This window comes from Panthera onca, chromosome B3 (assembly GCF_046562875.1).
Source record: "Panthera onca isolate mPanOnc1 chromosome B3, mPanOnc1 haplotype 2, whole genome shotgun sequence".
NCBI lineage: Eukaryota > Metazoa > Chordata > Mammalia > Carnivora > Felidae > Panthera > Panthera onca.
This window is the reverse complement of record NC_138344.1, coordinates 17,267,504-17,287,363: the sequence shown is the minus strand read 5'-3', so window position 1 is coordinate 17,287,363 and position 19,860 is coordinate 17,267,504. Positions and strand designations below refer to the sequence as shown.

At 47.3% G+C, this 19,860-nt stretch overlaps 1 protein-coding gene across 2 annotated transcripts in view; it reads left to right on the top strand.

The window, feature by feature from the left end:
- Positions 1-19,860, top strand: part of IGF1R (insulin like growth factor 1 receptor) — a 307,717-nt gene that overhangs the window by 39,438 nt on the left and 248,419 nt on the right. The window contains exon 2 of one of the 2 annotated variants that reach the window (XM_078448958.2): positions 15,116-15,661. In XM_078448958.2, the coding sequence (XP_078305084.1) occupies positions 15,116-15,661 (546 nt within the window). Of the gene's footprint in view, positions 1-15,115; positions 15,662-19,860 lie in introns of those variants that run through there. The other variant, XM_078448959.2, reaches the window with a different exon arrangement.

Genomic DNA, 19,860 nt, shown 5'->3' with positions numbered 1-19,860 from the left:
GTTTGCCTGCTGTCTAGGGTAGAAGTCTTCAAGGCCTCACCCTGTGTTACCCTAAAGAGGGAAAGCGCCGAGGTGGGGTGCCTCCATCGCACCTGTCTTTGCTCTGGGCACCTTGGAGACGTGCCTGTTAATCCGGTACCAAGGAGCACTGGATGCTGCACTTTTACGTACCCAGGCTTTATTAGTATAATTGTTCTTGTCTCCACGGAGGTACCATGTTATCACAGTACGTGCTGGGGTGCCAGGGGGCAGGGAAATCGAATTGGAGGAGTATCAGAGTATCAGAGGGGCGATACTCCCACTGCCTCTTTTGTTCACGGGTGCCCATTCCAGGCCAGTGTCGTTCATCCTCTATGACAGTCCCTCAAGAGGGCACGTGTGTCACCCCTTCGCTAATGAGAATCAGCCATGGCAGGTTCCGGTGCCCTGGTCGTACCGCTCTGGAGCTTCGGGAGCATCTGCCACCTTCCTGGAGTGAGGGGAGACGGCAGCATGGCTGTGCCCCCTTGCCGTGGGACTTCCACCTGCGGTGCCCCGGCCCCGGCACCCCTGAGCCCACTTGAATGGAAGGCCCGGGTGAGACGGGGTGCAGATGCTGGTAGCCACGTTCCGTCCCTCACATCTCACTAAGTGGTTTGCTTTAAAGGCAAGAGTTGCTCGTTCTCGTCCAAGTTGAGAGTACATTGTTCTCAATCTGAACTGGTGAAGAAAAAAAAAGCTTCTCAATTGCTGTGGAAGAACATAGAGATTTTTCCGTTGGGCTGGTAACTCTCTTAACATTAGGGCATCTTTGTGTGATCTGAATTTCAGCATCAAATAAAGAATGTCTGTGGTAAGGTTGAGGGGGGCCGACTTCCCTATGACTTGCGGAGGGAAGTTTGACCTGTTTCTAAGTAGAATTGTTACAAAGAGCGATGTGTGGAAGGAGAGCTATTTGAGAGTTGAGATAAAGGTGGGTTTGTGATTTCGTGGGAACACGGGGAGCGATGAGGGGCACTTGTCTGATGGGGTCGAAATCTCGAGTTCCTGATTGGTGAGCTCTGTCTCCATCTGCCAAGGAAAACATCACCTGCACAGGAAGAGTTCTTGTAGTTGGGTGAGACTGTGTTTCTTGTCTGTCCCCCCGCCCCCACCATGGTGTGTGAACAACAACAACAAAAAGAATTTGACGTTCTGCAGTGGAGTTAGCTTACGGTGATGGTATATGCTTTTTCGATGGAACATGCGGTCAGAAATGAGAAGTTAACCCCCTCAATGTCTTGTCCCTTTACATATGGGTGGAGATACCTGTAAGGCTCTTTATAAGTTTTCTTTCGTTCTTTCTTTCTTTCTTTCTTTCTTTCTTTCTTTCTTTCTTTCTTTCTTTCTTTCTTTCTTTCTTTCTTTCAGGGGTCAGGGCTCTTTGGGCTTGACACAAGTGTCTGCTTACCCTGAGAGCCCTTAAGGAAGTGCCCACAATGGTCAGATGGCACCTGGGGTATACCGTGTGTTGGAGAGCCCCTCTCCCACACATAAGCACCTGGCTGTAGCATCCTTGCTGCCTGGCCATACATCGGAAGAGGAATTTTCTGCTCCAGGTTGGTGGGAGGAAATTCAGATTTAAGCCCCAGCTCTGCCCCCCCCCCCCCCCATAACAGAGTGATCCCAGTGGGTCATTTTGTTGTTTAGTCATTGTGTCCTCAGCTGTAAACAGGGTGAATAACACACCCACAGAGTTATCAGCAGTAAATGCAATCAGGCTTGTGAGGAGCCCACAGAAATCTTTATTACCTCCTTAGGCAGCCCTGCCTGACTTCAAGTAAATCCTACTTCGTGTTCTCAGATGCAGCCTGAATCTTCCCCTCTGTGCTGGTCCGACTTCTGTGTTCCCATCCCCCGTGAGAGGGATTTCTGGTCCTTGCCCCTCCCGGGCTGTCACATGGATGTCCTCCCATTTAGTCTCATCTCTTTTAAACGGTGGAAACAGAAACCCAGTTTGAGGGGGCTCTCCTCTGGCCCCTTACTGTACTCACTCTCCCCTAATACGGTCTAAGACCACCTGACTTTTTTTTTTTTTTGGCAGCCACAACACCCCATCATCACATGCAGAAATTATATCCAATTAAATCTCCTAAGTCTTTTTCACACCTCCTACATTTGTGCATTTCTTTTTTTTGCACCCAAGTGTCCAAATAACATTATTTCCTCTCGATTGCAATTCCAATCTGTTGATCTTTTTAGCTCTTGACTCTGTTATCCAATGTATTTGCCATCTCCCCTGGAAACTTGGCATCCTTGAATTGGATAAACATTTGATCTGTGCTGTCGTTCAAGTAATTGATAAAAATGTTGAAACATACAGGACTCAGAAAGAGCCCTGTGGCCTTCCACCAGAGACCTTCCTTGGGCCATTCATTAATCAGCACATTGGAGGGTGAACTGCACATTCACCCAGCTGTTCAAATGTAGCTCAGCAAGGATATGATGAGATTTTAACAAGGCACTGTAGATAAAGTCTAGTGTCCCCACAATCTACCAATTAAAAAAATCCTCATGCTAAGGAGAAGAAAAATCCCCAAATCCCAGTCATTGTGGCGTGTGATGGTTTAAGGCTTATGACCCATGGCTTCACTCTGCTGCAGTACGTTTCTTTCATTCTGCCTTTGGTTGATAATACTGCTGGAGTGGAGCGGGGAGTGTTACGACCGGGTCACCTGGGTTTCGGGCTGTTATCTGCAGCAGAGTGGGATTGAGTGAAAGATGTTCGACTGATCTTTTTGGGGAGCCAGGGTCTTGAAGGGCACTGGTTTAGGACACCCTCTCCTGCCGGGACACCGAGCGTGGCTTCCATGGGCCGCTGTCCAGGCTGGTGGGTGGACACCCCCATGGGGTGGATGAAGAAATCCCCACTGCAGAGGGTACCTGGTCTTGGTAAAAAGTGCAGCATGCCTCAGTGAAGGAGTCAGGGATGTGTCGGCCTCCAGATGCTTGGCTAAGCACAGAGTGGAAAAAATACCTCTCTGGAGGTGTTAGAGCAGAATAATAAACACAGACGTGATAGAAGGTACAAAGGCCTTTGCAGGAGTGGGCGTGAAGGCCTAAGGGATGGCAGGAGATTGTGTATGGGGGTGGGGAGGACAGGACAGGCTGGAGTGTGATTCTCCTTCTCAGGCTTACTCTGCCACATTGTCCGAAGGCCAGAGCTGCGTGGAGCTACAGATGTACCCGGCTGTAAGACGTGAACTGCCACAGGCAAAGTTAGAAAACTGATGCAATGGAGTGAGCATTCTGCCGATGGGTCCTAGCAGATAGGGAGGGTCAGCCACGGGCTCCGTGGCAGAGGGCGGTGGCTTGTTTCTGCCCACTCCCTAGAGAGGTGCGTGCAGGCAGGCGCCAGTCGATGGGACCACTTACACCTGCCTCGGATGCTCAGCGCCCATTTCCCCGGGGAGTCTGCACCTGACTCTTCCTGAGGCCCCGCTGTTTGTGCCCCAAGGTCTCTGGCTGTGCTGAGTTCAGCCCCACAGCCATGCCTGGCCTGGGGCATCATTCTCAGTGCCCAGCCCATCTCTGAGCCTGTTTTCCTGCCTGCTGGGCTCTTTGTGGTCCTTGCTGCTGGATGGGCTACATGGCCTGCCTTTAGCTGTCCTTTTTACACCTCTGTGACCCACATGAGGGGCAGAATAAAATGCAGTGAACGTTTATACTTAAAAAATTGTGGCAAAATACACTTAACATAAAATTTGGCATCTTAGCCATGCTTAAGTGTACCGTCACGTTAAGTACATTCACATCGTTGTACAGCTCACCTCCGGAACTCTCTTCATCTTGAAAGCATGAAACACCGCACCCACTAAACTACCCCTCCCCATGCCCCTTCCCCCTGCCCTGCAGGCACCATTCTGCTCTCCGTCTCTGTGAATTTGACTACCCTGTGTAGTGGAATTGCACAGTATTTGTACCTTTGTGACTGGCTAATTTCACTCAGCCGAATGTCCTCAAGGTTCATCCCCATGCAGCCTGTGTCAGAATTACCTTCCTCTTTTTTTTTTTTTTTTTTAGTGCTTATTTATTTTTGAGAGAGAGAGAGAGGGAGGGAGGGAGAGGGAAAGACAGCAAGTGGGGGAGGGCCAGAGAGAGAGGGAGATGCAGAATCTGAAGCAGGCTCCAGGCTCGGAGCTGTCAGCACAGAGCCCGATGTAGGGCTCAAACCCATGGACTGTGAGATCATGACCTGAGCTGAAGTAGGACGCTTAACTGACTGAGCCACCCAGGCACCCCGTCCGTGGCCTTCCTGTTGCTTTGAGAGTTCTGAGGTGACACATCCGGCTGGGGTTTTCTTCTTGGCTTCTTTAGTGCCTTCTGTTCCAGGCCTTTCTTTGCCCTTCTCTGGCATGCCTTGCCTCTTCCTGCTTTCCTTCAGACCTCTCCCTCCCTTTCTTCTCACCTGCTTAAATCCCTGCCACCCCAGCTCCAGGAGGTCCGTGCTGCCATCAGCAGCCCCTGCTGTGTGTGGCCCTCAGTTAGGCTCGTTTGTCCCAGGATGACTGTCTGGGCATTGGAGACCCAGCATCCTCTCATGTTTTGTGTGATGGCTCTTTGTAGTAGGTGTGAGCTGACTCTGTGGGTGTCCAGCAGGGGCATCTGTCTGAGCACATCAACCCCACAGTGCCCTTTGTTAGGGTGGCCGTGGGTGAGCCTGGGAGCCTGCCCTGGAGAACTTGGACTGGGACGGTTTTAGGGCTCAGTGGGACCGGCCGCTCCACGAAGGCAGGAATGTGTTGATTCTGTTCACCGCTGACTTCTGGGTACCTGGAACGTTACGTATTAGCACACGGTAGGCATCTTATTAGTATTTGTTGGAAGAAAAAATAAACTTAGTCCCAAACCTGATGAAGTGGCTGACCTCAGGCCAAGTGGCAGGTGGTCCCTTCCCCTCTGACAAAGCCCCCAAATCAGGTGAAAAGCCTCAACAGTTGAAGAGACTGACCTTCAGCACCATATCCATGAGGAAGTGCACCACGGCACAGAGGGAGCTGTTGAGGGGGGTTTGTACACCCATAATCAGCTTGCCGAGATAACTGCCTAATTGAAACAGTACAGGTCACTTGAGGTAACTGGAACATTGGAAAATATTTTTGAAATGAGGATGTGAACTGGAGTGATGTAACACGTTCTATAAAAGCCCGTGAGATAGGATGGGGGCCACAGGGCCGACTTTTATTTGGAAGGTTAGCCTGGTTCTGAGCAGAAAATCCAAAGTCAAGAGAGAAGGGAAAAGGAGGCAGAAGGAGCACATATTTTCCAGGTCAGGCTGCAGCTCCTGTGTTGAGGAGGCTGCCCCAGGGAGGTCGGGCAGTGAAGCCTGATGGGTATCCCCCAAGGTCCCGTGAGCGGCTGAGTGGGGGGTAGTGGGTGGGCATACCCAAGGGAGTCTCGTCCTTGGGTGCCGCTTCATCAAAAAGGCAACCAGCCATTGGGACTGGGAATAGTTACAGACGATTTGGGCTCTTACAAAGGTGCTTTTAAAATCTAGGGACTTGGAGTGCCTGGGTGGCTCAGTTGGTTAAGTGTTTGATTTCGGCTTGGGTCATGATCTCATGGTTCGTGGGTTTGAGGCCCGCATGGGGCTCTGTGCTGACAGCTCAGAGCCTGGAGCCTGCTTCAGATTCTCTGTCTCCCTCTCTCTCTGTCTCTCCCCCATCTTGTGCATACACACCATCTCTCTCTCTCTCTCTCTCTCAAAAATAAATAAACATTAAAATATCTCTATATCTATATATATCTATGTCTATAGAGATAGATATAGATAGACCTACCTATATCTATCTCTATATAGATATCTCTAGATCTATCTATAGAGATCTATCTCTATATAGATATCTCTAGATCTATCTATAGAGATCTATCTCTATAGATAGATCTAGAGATCTCGAGATAGAGGTAGGTATAGATATCTATATCTAGATATAGAGGTAGATATCTAGATCTAGATCTAGATATAGATATTTATATCTACCTCTATATCTATAGATATCTATATAGATATAGATATCATGATATAGATATAGATACCTATCTATAGAGATAGAGATAGATATTTTAATGTTTATTTATCTCTAGATATCTTTATATCTATATCTATAGAGATATCTATAAAATATCTATCTCTATCTCTATAGAGATAGATATAGATAGATCTAGAGATATCTATATAGAGATAGAGGTATATAGATATAGATATATCTATATAGAGATAGATATTTAGAGATAGAGATAGATATTTTAATGTTTATTTATCTCTATATAGATATCTCTGTATCTATCTATAGAGATATCTATATATGAATATGTGAATATCTATAGAGATATGTGAATATCTATAGAGATAGATACAGAGATAGATAGATAGATAGATAGATAGATATAGGGGCACTGGGTGGTTCAGTCAGTTAAGTGTCCGACTTTGGCTCAGGTCATGATCTCACGGTCTGTGAGTTCAAGCCCCGTGTTGGCGCTCTTCTGACAGCTCAGAGCCTGGAGCCTGCTTCTGATTCTGTGTCTCCCTCTCTCTCTGCCCTCCCTTGCTCATGCTCTGTCTCTGTCTCTCTCAAAAATAAACATAAAATAATTGAAAAAAAAAATATATATGGACTTGGGGGCACCAGGGTGGCTCAGTTGGTTAATTGTGACTTCAGCTCAGGTCATAATCTCATGGTTTATGAGTTTGAGCCCCATATTGGGTTCTGTGTTAACAGTGCAGAGCCTGCTTGGGATTCTCTCTTCCCTTCTCTCTCTGCCCCTCCCCCACTTGTCTTTTCTCTCTCACTCTCTCTCACTCAAATAAATAAACATTTTTTTTTTAAAGTTTTAAAATATAAGGACTTGGAATATTGGACTTTTGATATTTTCAGATTAGAAAAGAGTTTGGAGTCACCATCAAGGCAGCAAAGTTGTTCTCATGAAGACCCAGGAAAATAGGTGTTGTTCCTCTGTTCGAGCAAATACAGCTTTCTGCACCAGCCTGTGTGGCTCCAGATGCTTTATGTGATGGGGACACTGGGGCTTATGTTCCCTCCAATCTTTGAAGTACTTCCCAGTGAAGTTTCCATTTCTTCATCAGAGAAGCAGGATGTAAACATCTCAGCCCGCTTTGTGAATTCTTTGCCCAGCGCACTCTGTTAATGTTCAGAGCCTTCAGGGCTATGTCTTATGTGTGAATGGGTTTTTAGATTATGTTTATATGTATGACAGAGATGGCTCTTCTGTGGGGCAGTGGAGGACAATTTGCATGTTGAAAATTACACTTAATTTTTAATTTCCGTTCCGAAAGCCACCTGCGCGATGCAATCCCTTACATTCTTGTGATTGTGGGTAGTTATTGAATGTGTCAGGTTGTGAGGACTGCTTGCCGTGTGTAAGATATCAATGTACATATACAGTGTAAACACATTCTCTTTGAGGCATGAAGATAAAAAGGCTTAACATGAATTGTGTCTGTTTACACTTACACAGAAAATTCTACTATAACAAACTTTGGAGTATCCACAGTGTTTATTATCACAACATTGTTTCTCCTCCCCCACCCCACCCCCCTTTCTGGTTTTTTGGTTCGTTGAAGTCTGGGAGGGAGTGGGTGGAAAGAGACCCATGCCACCCCTTTCCTGAGCACATGGAGGGTGTGCTGAGACAAGCCGGAGTAGGCGCTGCAGATTCAGCAGCCGCGGGTGGACCGTGAGGTGCTAAGGACACTCTGTCTCCACCTGATTTTCCTTCTGCTTTGCTGTGCTTCGTGCAGTTTCTATGGGTTGCTTGGGGATTTTCTGGTAGAGTGAGGATCAAATTAAGAAATGCAGGTGCACAAGTTTTACGTGTGCCACATTGCATGTGTGAGTGGGTGGGGAGGGTAGTGACGCATGAGGGGGGTTACAGGATTACTTTCTAGGGCAGTGGTTCTCGCAGGGTGGTGCCCAGGCCAGCAGGCTCAGCATCACTGGGCACTTATTAGACATGCAAATTCTTGGGTCCCTGCGTCTGTGTGTTAACAAGCCCACCAGGTGGTTGTGATGAACGTTCAGGGTTTTGAAGGCTGTTCTTACCTGCAAAACCAAGTTGACCTCGTAACAGCTCATCTCAGACTGCTTTCTAGCTTCTGCCCTGCAGTTGCTTTTGTTTCTCTGTCCACAGGCTCTACTCCTGGGGGTTCCCAGGCACCTCCATGTGTGTGCACCCCCTGACTGGTGCCCTGGCCCCCTGCCTTTCCTGGCAAGACCCTGCTCATTCTTCAGACCATCTTCAGGGATCCCCTCCTCGGAGATGGCTTCCAGACCTCCCCAGAGGTGGGGAGTCATGGGTCCCCTTCTTTGTGGTCCTGCAGCCCTGTTCACTGACCTATTAAAAGTTTTAGTTCATTTAACTTGCCACTGGCTGGAGAGGTGGTTGTTTGGCCCCTTTGTACAAAATTCAGTTAGACATGAATGCCCTCCTAGCCTCTTAACATCAGTGTGACTTTCACAGAGTCTAGAGATTTTTTTTTTAAGTTTATTTATTTATTTTGAGAGAGACAGAGAGCAAGGGAGGGGCAGAGAGAGGGGGTAAGAGAAAGAATCCCAAGCAGGCTCCGCACTGTCAGCACAGAACCTGATGTGGGGCTTGAACCCACAAACCCTGAGATCATGACCTGAGCTGAAATCAAGAGTCAGATACTTAACTGACTGAGCCACCCAGGTGCCTCTAGAGTTTTTATAGTACTAAGTTATTGATTCCAAAGAACCCATTTTAAGGGACATAAAGAACTTGTATAGAGGGCCACTGTCTGAAAAGAAAAAAAAAGGGGGGGGGGTTGTTATGTTGGGCTTTTACCACCAGAACCAGACATGACAGCTGGTTGACGACCATTTTACTCATTATCTGCCTGTGGACCTGTAGTAAAATGAGGCTAATTATGCTTCCCAATGTCTTTTATTTCCAATCCTGCAAGCTAAGACTGCCCCATATTTTTAAAGAAGAGTTGATCAGAGTTGAAAACATTTTAATTAGGTAACTACCTCTGATCATCTTTAATGGAATTGGTGTCAGAAGGCTAATCAACAGATTTGTTCATTTTCCCCTTTGTTGTCCATATTTAGATTGGGGCAACAAAACGGGGGCGTGTTTATGTTTTTTTATTCATGTTTATTTATGTAGTAACATGGCCTAAAGCCCCTTGCCAGCCACAGGAACATGAAAGTCCTATCTGATCTTTATGACCTCTTCCTTCGGGTAGGTATGAACAGCCCATTTTGCAGGTGAAGAAAATGAGGCTGAGGAAGGGTATGTGCCCCCTTGAGGGTAGGAGCCGGTAAATGGAACTTGGGACTCAGACCTAAGTCATCCCATTTTTCTTTTTCTAGGACACAAGATTGTGTTTCGCATAGAGCATGCCAAAGCGGTCATTGATTTCCTCCTCTCTTTCACATACTTAGATTCATAGCTTTTTTTGGGGGGGTGGTTTCTCAGGCAGATGCTTTTTATTAACCCTTCTTATATTAGCAGTTCTTAGGGATTTGTTTCCCGAATATGTATCGTTTGTTTATGTTGTTCCCTTAGGTCCCTAGAGCAGAAATTCTACCCTTTGATGTCTTAAAAATACATAGGAAATTTTGGGGGAGCAGTATTCTTTCAACTAAAAGACTTAATTTAAAATTTTAGTTTGGAGGAAGTGATTTCTACCCCCCCAGGTCCTTGCCTGCCTGTCTGCTTGCCTGCCTCCCTCCAAAGGGTCCTGGCCTGGGGTACCAGACCACCCCTGCCTCTCCCCTCCTCATCCCTCCCCGTGCCCTCTGCTCCTGCCTTGGCGGTCTGTTCATGCTGCCCCTACCTTCCACAGTGTTCTTTCCCTCTGCTTCCTGTTTGCTTTCACTTCCATAAGCTTTGATTATTCTTTATGGGGCCAGCCTGAGAGCTCACATTCCAATGCCTTTCGTAAAGTCGAGTTGTTTTTTTGTGTTTTTTTTGTGTTTTTTTTGTGTGTGTTTTTTTGATATCTGCTGCTTTGAAAAGGGAGAAACGGTGTTTTGCAATTTCCTTTTAATCATCAGTGAGTAGTAGCAAGGGTGTGTCTGTCTCTCCTTAGTGTGCTGTGTGGAATATTGACTCCCTTAATGCTTGTATTATTTCACGGCCCCAATGAAGTATGCTGCATTCTCTTTTCCTGTTTGTGGCTTGTGCCTTCTGGACACTGTGTTATCATTCCTGGCCCAGCTGGGTTTTCCTTTTTCTGTTCCTATCACAAAATACCCCAAAGGCGAACAGTGTCGCTCCTGGAATCCAAAACACCCAGTAGCCGGGTCCTGCCTCGCACTTTGTGGCTTGGGCTTGTCTTCTCTTCAGGAATAAGTGGTTAGTTTCTTCCTTGTTTTTTTTCCCCCCTTTTCTTTTCTTCTATAAATGGGGGAAAAGTGTCCAGTGTGGAAACAGTTCTTTCATTTGAAGAATCTGTCCATATCAGCTCTGTATCATGGCTCATTAACTGAGTGGTCTACATGGCAAAGCCGATTCTTTCCCAGTGTCTTTGATCGCAGTATAAACTTTTGGCAGACTTTGGTTATGAGGCTTCATGCTCTTTCACTGGGTCCCGAGCTTTCTGGTCTGCAGGAAATGATAGCAAACTAATTGCTGCCTAACACCTTATAATAGGATCAAACACATGCTGAATGCAAAACCAGACCGCATCCAAGTACTCTTCTCTAAAAACTTCTGTTTATCATTTCAGAGTAAACTAATACGCTTAGTTTATAATGGCATAGAAGGAATGTAAAATTTTAGGCGGGCCTAGGAAAAAATGAATAGTTCAAAAGCAAAGAAGACTTGCGTATTGAGTCACTGACCTGAAACTATCATTGGGTGACATTTCTTGATTTTGAGAGAATTCTAGTGGCACCTATCTGATAGATGCTTTGTTCTCCCCATCCCACCTTAGGCTCACCTTGGCCCCCAGCCAGGCAGCACATCTTTACGAAGCTGCTGGATGTCAGACGTGTACGTTATGCTGGATGTTAGGCATGGGAGACAGGCAGAAAACTGTACAGAGCCTCTCATTTCCATGAGGGTAATAGACAGTGATCACTCAGCTAAATACATCCTTTCAGGGCCTGACACTTTTCAGACATGAAAAGTGCTGTAAAAATAGTGAAATAGGGAAATGAGGTGGGGGGAGAGAGTTAGGGGGGGATTCTCAAAGCTAGGGTGTTGGGGCAAAGCTCTGATGAGGTGACAGGACGAGAGTGGAGGGCTGTCCATGTGACAGGGGACACACTTCAGACAGGGGATAAGGAAGGAAGGCGCTTGGCAGCTATAGTGTGCTAAGCAAGAACATACTGGCAGCTGAGATAGAAGTAGACAGGGACAGAGACGGGATGGTGGGGAAGGTGTAGATGAGGCTGGAGATGACAGTGGCTCAGACCAGGGCTAGAGCAGTGGAGACGGACAGATGTAGTGAAATCCATTCATTCTACGTGTGAATTAATGGTGTGCCCACCATACATCAAGGACTGCTTCAGGCACTGGGGGTGTCGTGGTGGGTGAAATAGAAAATAATCTTCTGTCCTCCTGGAGCTGACACTAGTGGGACAGATCAGTGGGGGAGACCCTGGGATGAGAAGAAGGCCAGAGGACGGCAGACATGCCCTGGGTGGGGCGGGGGTGGGGGGAGGGGAGTGAATGGGGCCATTGAGAAACAGTGTACAGAAGAGGTGGGGTGTAATGGTGGGAAGAACATCCCAGCTTCCCACAGGCTTGGAAGCTGGAGCCAAGAGGACTGTTGTTTTTTGTTTGTTTGTTTTGTTTTTTCAGCTTTTTTTTTTGAGATATTATTGACATTAATACACATCAGTTTAAGGGCACAGTGTACTGATTGGATACGTGTATGTATTACAGAATGATTACCATGATAAAGTTAGTTAACACCTCCACATCCTCTTACATAAGTATAATTTGTGTGTACAGTGTGTGTGTGTGTCTAGATAACATTTACGATCTACTCCCCTAACAACTTCCAGGAATACAGTGTTGTCAGTTCCAGTCACCGAGCTGTGCCTTAGCTCCCCAGGTCTTCTTTATCTTAGAGCGAGGACTTTGTACCGTTTGACCAACACCTCCCCACTTCCCCCAACTCCCGGCCCCTGACACCTACCATTCTAACTCCGTTTCTGTGAATTTGACTTTCTTTAAGATTCTGTGTATATGTGAGAACACAAAACGTTTGTCTCTCCGTCTGACATGGCAGTTAGCATAATGCCCAAGAGGATGGGATCTGTACAGTGTAAAGGGAGAGAGAGGAATCAGGAATGAGCCCTTGATTTTGGACACGAGCAATTCAGAAAATGGGGTGTCACTGACCCAGATAGGAGACTGCAGGAGGCAGATTTTGTCGGAGGAAGGGAATGTTTTATCAGACACCTAAATGGAGATGTTGAGTAGGCAGATGGACATGCGACTCTGGAGCTGCCACTGGCATGCATTTGACAATCATCTAGTGTATGGGTGGCACAGGAAGCCAGCTGTCCATGTGAGAGGACAGAGAGGGGGGAGGCTGAGGCCAGAGGCCAGCATTTAGAGGTGAGGTAGGACCTGAGGGTGGTGAGTGGGTGTGTGGAATCAGAGAGGCCTCGAGAAGGAGGCAATGTCAGATAACTGGAAGGATCAAGTAAGAATAGGACAGGGAATTGTTATTGGCTTTGATAATGTCATCAGGGGCTTTGCAAAGAGTTGTTTGGTACCATGACTGGGACAGAAGTTTAGCTGGAGGAGTTTGGGGGTAACCAGTTGGTGAGAATACTAGGAGCTGGGACTATCCAGAAACCACATGTCAAGCTTTGCTGTGAAGGAGCCAGCATCTTACATACGTCACCTGTGCAAAGGGGTGATGATATTACGGAGTGTGAAGTACTATTGAGAGCATCACGTGAGATGAGACAGAATGAAACAAAGCTTCCCTCACAGCCTTTTTCCAGCATGGGATGTTCTCAGGGCCCTGGTTTCTCCCATCTTCTTCTTTGTTGTAGAGGCTTCCTTTGCTCATCAGCAAAAGAGGGGAACTGGACCAAATGAGGTTTCAGGTTATAGGTTCTCAAGCTTTGACTGCTTCTCTGCTCTTGGGTCCCCTGGACCCCACCCCCTGACTGCCATTCTCTGTCCAGTTCCTGTCTATGGTTCTGTCCCCCACTGGACTGGTCTTCCCTTTTCCCTCAGCTGCTCCACTTTGATTCTGTCTTGCACTTGACCACAGATTAATCCTCCAAAAAAAGGTCTCCCTTGGGCTTCTCTCCCACTCGAGAGTCTTGAGAGGGGCCTCATTCCTGAGACGAAAGTTTCCATCCCCCTGTGTGACCTTTTGTGACTTGGACTCTACCAAACTCATTTATTCGCTACATCCCTGGCCATCAGTGTTGCTGTCCCTTGAGTGTATATGCTTTCCCTTTTCTCTGGCCTCTGGAATGTTAATACCCAGTTTTAAGTCCTACCCATCCTCTAGGAGTCAGGGCATGCAAGGGCTTTCCTCAGCCCTGCCACAGAAAGGGCCTCCTCTCTGTGGGTAGCTCCAAGGCTGTCTGTCCTGCCCAGTTCGGTTCACATCTAGAGTGGACTTGCAGTCTACACACCACTGACCAGCTTCTGCCACATACGACAGTTGTTTGTCGTGGGTCTTAGCTCTTGGCATTCGCCGTGAGCCTCTTCAGAGGGCAGGTACCACTTCTTTGCACTTCCTACAGCGTCATATGTGTTGAGTGCTCCAAAAACTAATGAATTACACCAGTCAGAAAACTTGACTCTATCTGAGAAGCTTTAATGGAAGGTTTGTGATTATTAAAGCCTAAGAAAGGGTACTAACCAAGGTGTGTGTGTGTGTGTGTGTGTGTGTGTATGTGTTTAGAATTTTAAAAATAAAAGTTTCCAATATCAAGCCTGTTCTATCAAAAGCATTTCAAATCTGCAGATGCCTTGGTCCAGCAATTCTACTTCTAGGGACTTATCTCAAGAAAAGAGTCTTGGATCTCTGCCGAGAATGTTCCCTGGAATGTTCCTTATGATGAGAAAAATTGGAGATAACCTAAATATCCAACAATACGGGATTGGTTTTTTAAAAAATAAAAGAACTCATGGTGCATATTCACAGCCTAGAATCAGTATCTCCTTAAAGTGATAACGTAGAAGGACATTTATTGATTTGGTGAAATGTTCATATTAAGTGATTGAAGTGTATTTGAAAACGTGATATTATTGCCTGATTTCTTTTACCTTAATCAAATTCCTTACAGAGAGAGGATCACTGGCATAGGAACTGTTAACAGTGATTATCTTTGGACGTTGAGACATGGATGAGTTTTACTGTCTTTTGGCTATTCTGTTGCCTAACCTTCCTATGGGAAGCCTGCTTTCTTGATTCTTGATTCATAAAATATTAGAGTTGGGATTGCATATCCCTTTTATTCATAGAAACCGTGCATTCTTGCCTTTCTGTTAAGTTAGCCTTTGTATCTACATTCACGCAGTATTAGGGAAGAACACAAGGCCACCTGGCCCGCATCAGATGGTAGCAAGAAATGTGGGAATGTGCTTCTTTGTGTCCCTACTTTCTAGGTCAGGGTGACTGTTCTCCAATATCAACTGCTGCTTGGTGTCCTTGAGGCTCGATGCGGTAGGAAGTTGTTATGTGGCTGCTGAGCTGTTTGTTCAGACTTTGGGCACTGGTGCTCTGCGGAAGGGGTGGGGGGTGAGCGGCTGGCAGCTCTGGAGCCTGCAGCCTTGATTCCCGCATGTGCTTCTCGTGTACGACCCCGGGCTCAGAGCTGTGGTTTACACATAAGTGGGACGGGGACGGCATCCCCCATGGTCGCCGTGTGTGTTGCACAACATCCGGCCCAGAGTAGACGCTTCACGAATGACAGCTGACCAACTAGAGACTCAGATAGTCCGCCTGCGGCCCTATACCTAAAGCTGGTCTGCTGCGAAGAACTGAGTCTTATTTCTTTAAAAATAACAATAATAAGATAGGTTTCCTGAAAACTGACCATATTGTGGGGTGGGAAGTAGTTCTGAAAATGATTTCCTTTTGACTCAGACGTGTCCCGCCCTTGCCCTCTTGTCTCCCTTCCAGTCTGCGGGCCGGGCATCGATATCCGTAACGACTATCAGCAGCTGAAGCGCCTGGAGAACTGCACGGTGATCGAGGGCTACCTCCACATCCTGCTCATCTCCAAGGCAGAGGACTACCGCAGCTACCGCTTCCCCAAGCTCACGGTCATCACCGAGTACTTGCTGCTGTTCCGCGTGGCCGGCCTCGAGAGCCTCGGGGACCTCTTCCCGAACCTCACGGTCATCCGCGGCTGGAAACTCTTCTACAACTACGCCCTGGTCATCTTTGAGATGACCAATCTCAAGGATATTGGGCTTTACAATCTGAGGAACATTACCCGGGGGGCCATCAGGATTGAGAAAAACGCTGACCTCTGTTACCTCTCCACGGTGGACTGGTCCCTAATCCTGGATGCGGTGTCTAATAACTACATCGTGGGAAACAAGCCCCCAAAGGAATGCGGGGACCTGTGTCCGGGGACGATGGAGGAGAAGCCCTTGTGCGAGAAGACGACCATCAACAATGAATACAACTACCGCTGCTGGACGACCAACCGCTGCCAGAAAAGTAAGAATGGCGCTGATGTGGCTTTCCCTGTGCCGCTTCTCTTTCCCCTCCTTCTCTCCCTTGCCCTCCTCCTCTTGGAACGCACGGGTTCTGCCGGGGGTTCTGCTGGGAGGGTGCGGTGACGTGGCACTGAGGACACGTCCGCCTGCCGTGTGCCGGTGGGGGTCTTGGTTGGCTTCCTTTTGCATCCGGGAACTAATGGGATGTGGGACTGTGGCATGGCTGCCATCAAGACCTTTCAAATCATGTACTAGAAATAATCCACCACCCTTCTGGGCTAGAAGCTTGCTCACCGACCTTCAGCTTTGGATTTCTGATGAGAAAGGTGATCCGCTGTGTTTGGAAGGGCCTACGCCCTGGCAGTCAGGGACTGCTTAGGGATCAACTCGTTCATCCTTTGCACGAAAAGAGATCTTTTGGCATGGCGGGACTTCCTTAGCATGAATATACTTGGAATATGGTTGAATAAAGGAAAAGTAAAGAGCTAATGCAATTCACATCCTGTGAAAATGGTGACCTCCACTCCCTCCTTGGTCCCCAGTGATGTTATGATGCTTATGTGTTGCTGGTTTATGATGGAGCACCTGGCCATGGTGCGAGAGCCCTGGACCAGGTTTCAGGAATCCCGCATTCAGGCTGTACTTGAAGGTGGCTGTGTAGTGAGTACAGTTGTACACCCCAGTGCGTCCATTTCCTTTTTTCTATCTTTTTTTTTTTTTTTTTTTTTTTTTGTCCCCTGAAGAGTTACAGGTCTTATGAAATCACTCAGTGGAAGAATTTTGAAATATGCCCACTGCTCTTCTGGTCCAGGTGGTGGTATTCTGAACCTTCTTGTTCATCAGCAGTCTGCCCGTTTTACGCCTGAGTATAACCAGACTCTTGAATTATTGTGATCAATACCTTGAGACCCAAGTTGTTTGGTATTAGAAGGTGACTCTGGGCCTTTGCTGTGTTGCTTTTCGCAATGTTTAGGTATATTGGCCAGGAAGATTCCTCTCACTGGTTGGAAGTCAGCGTGGTAGCTATAAATAGCTATTATTTAATGGTTGGCCCAGTTAAAGACCCAAAGAGCTCATGTATTCTAGCTAGTCATGAAAAGCCAAGAAATCCCAAATTGGTAGGCTCGCCTAAACCATGAAGTGTATAAAATAAACAAAATAAAGGCCAGACCCCACAGGTAGCTGTTGTTTCTGTTTCCCTTCCAGGGTTGAAGCAGGAAAAGGATGGTTTCTTTGACCCAGCTCACACTTTTTTGCTATCATTCCATCAGTGTGTACATGAACATTTGATTAATGAGGGAAGGGGTCCCACTGGCTTCAGCTAGGACCTTGGATGGCCAAGAACGCCATCAGGCCGCTGAAGAGTCCCTGTTGGCTAGGGTTGGAAGAAGGTCCTGTGCTAAAGTCACATTTGTGATTGATTAAAACGGTACCCTATCATTAGGTTACCCACTGGTTTTGGGAAAACAACAAAAATACCTTTTTAAGGAGTCTTGACATTTTAAAATTTTATTTTAAAAGAAAAAGGCGTCAGCAAGGGAGGCATCGTGTGTAGTGGGAAGATGTTGGATGCGGTGTAAATGGCCTGGGTGACCTTGGACGAGCCTTCTGGGCCATGGTTGGGCACCTTTAGAATGTTCCTTAGGGCAGTCCCATATTATTCCTCAGTGGTGACCAAATGTGTGCGAAACTGCTTTGAAAACTCATAAGCTCTGTACAAAAGGGAGGTGTTATTTAAAAAGTCATTAGGTGGGCACTTGTTCAGTGATTCAGTCGATATTTACTTTGGCCTCACTGTGGATTTTTGGCTGTTTCTGACCAGCTGGTTGTTGAAGAAGCCTGGAGCAGAGGTGAGGCTTGGTTTCTGGGTCCAGGTCTGGTAGCTGGGACCGGGAATGAGCAAGTAATTTAAATTGCCTGGCCCTCAGTTTCTTCATCTGGGATAGATCCTGTCTTTCTCATAGGACACTTGGACTATTTAAAAAAAAAAAAAAAAAAAAAAGGAAAAGCACCAGAAAAAAGAATGGGGGTTAGAAATTGGGCCTTGGTGCTGGTATGGCTGATGTTGACAGGCCTGTTGGCTGGACACCTGCTTCCCCAAGGCCGCACCCTGCAGGCTTCTCCCCCGCCAGTTCTCAGTCCTGCTGACGTTTTTCTGAGATTTTACAAGGGAGTATTTATTGAAAAATTACTACCAGCATTCAAGGAAATTGTCTTCTCTTCATCTGGGAGTTTCAGGAAAACTCCAGCATGCATGGGCAGGCTTCTTAAGAGGTTTTTCTAATTGAATCAGAGCTCTCTCTTTACATAGATTCCCTTCAGACCTGTGCTGTCTGATGTGGTAGCCACTAGCCACATGTGGCTTCATTCAGGCTTGAACTGTGGCCTGGTCCGAACTGAGACTCACTCAAAGCGTAAAATACATTGGATTTCAAAGATGTAGCAGGGTCAGGAGAAAAAGTAAGGTATCTCCTTATTAATATTTTGTTGTTGAAATGATAATATTTTGGACAGACTGGAGTCCATAAAGTATGTTATTAACTTAATTACACCTGTTTCTTTTTACTTTGTCATGTGGCTACTATAGCATTTGAAGTGACAGGTGTGGTTCTCATTCTGTTTCTGTTGGAGAGTGCTGTTTTAGAGCACTCCTTCTAAGGCCATACGTTCTCTGTCCCCCATCGTCTCTCTGGCTGAGCACTGCAGTGCTGTGATATCCCTCTCCAGGAGGATGCTTATGAGTCATTCAAGGAGCCTGGTGAAGGGTGTTGAGCCTGGACACAATGTCTACCTTGAAGTCAACGTAAGCATTAAGATGCCCATTTAAAACAGTGAAGTGTGGAAGAACCCCATTCAGTTATTCTCCACAGGGCTGCCCACAGAAGCAGGGAGAGCGTCTGGAGAGCTACGTCAAATCAGGGATGCGTGTGAAATTTGTGACACCGCGGAGAAGGCCTCAATCCTGGAGTGCTCATACGCACTTTTTACTTGGTGCTCTTCCTTCGGCTCCTTCTTAGGTATCCTAACTGGGCGGTGGGTGGCAGGCAGCTTCGTAGACAGCCCCATCAAGGAAATGACTACTTCGTGGGTTCTCCACCCACTTTAGGATTTCTCTGTTGTCCTGTGATTTGGAGAAGTGGTTTTATGCAGGCTTGAGTTACGGCTAAAGAGTGACTGACCCTTAAAAAGTCATGTACGGTGTTCTCCCTTCTGTAAAAATGTAACTTGTGGCCCTGACCTTCAGCCCTGGTGACCACCCCTCCCCCCCAACCCCCCCCACCCCCCCCACCCCCCGGCCTCCTAGGAAGATACTGCTTCTCTTCCTATGTCTACAACCATTCCTTTTCCGGCTCCTTTTCCTTGGTTTAGTCTTTAGTACCTGGCGGTCTCCAGACTTCCATCCTAGGCCTCTTTTCACTGCCCTTGTTCCCCAGAATGCTCCACCTGCTGCTTCACCATCCTTTTGTCTACAGCTGGTCCGTAAATATCATCTTCAGCTTAGACCTCTTTATAAGCTCTTAGACCCACATATCCATTCCTGTCTAGACAACCATGGGCATTTCAGTGTCTTCTAGTCTTCTCTGTCTCCTCCCTTCTACTGAGTCTTTTTCTTCTATTCTGTCTCTTCGTGGACAGCGTTCTGGTGCTCCACGCTCCCATGTCGGGAACTTGGGTGTTTGGATGCTTCCTCCTCCAATTGCAAGACAAGCCCTTTCCATCCCAGGGTTTCTCAGATCTACCACCCTCCGCTGTCCCCTCTGCCCTTTTCAGCGACCTGGCCTCTCTCCAGCCTTCCTGCACCCCTGCCTCGGCCCAGTGAACTCCCTAACACATGCTCTGACCGACAGGCTCCTCTACCTGAAATCCTGTAGTGGGAGCTTGTGGAATCTCATGAAATTGGGCCATGCATGCCCCCGACAAGCTCCCTGCCTGCCTCCTGCCTGCCGTGTCCCTGGCCCGTGATGGTGCTTGCATGTGCTGGCCAGGTGGCCGCCCTCACTGGCAGACTTCTTGCCCCTTGGCATAGGACTCTGGGACTTTGCAGACTCTGGTGGGCCTTTCCCGTAGCAGAGAAACCTGGCAGTGGCACTTTCTGCACTGCTGAGTCAATTCTGGGCGCGTCCTCCACATCTCGGAGAGCATGGGTGTCACCCCAGGGGTGAGCACGCACCTGCTTTGTGAAAGATTTATTGTCAGGAA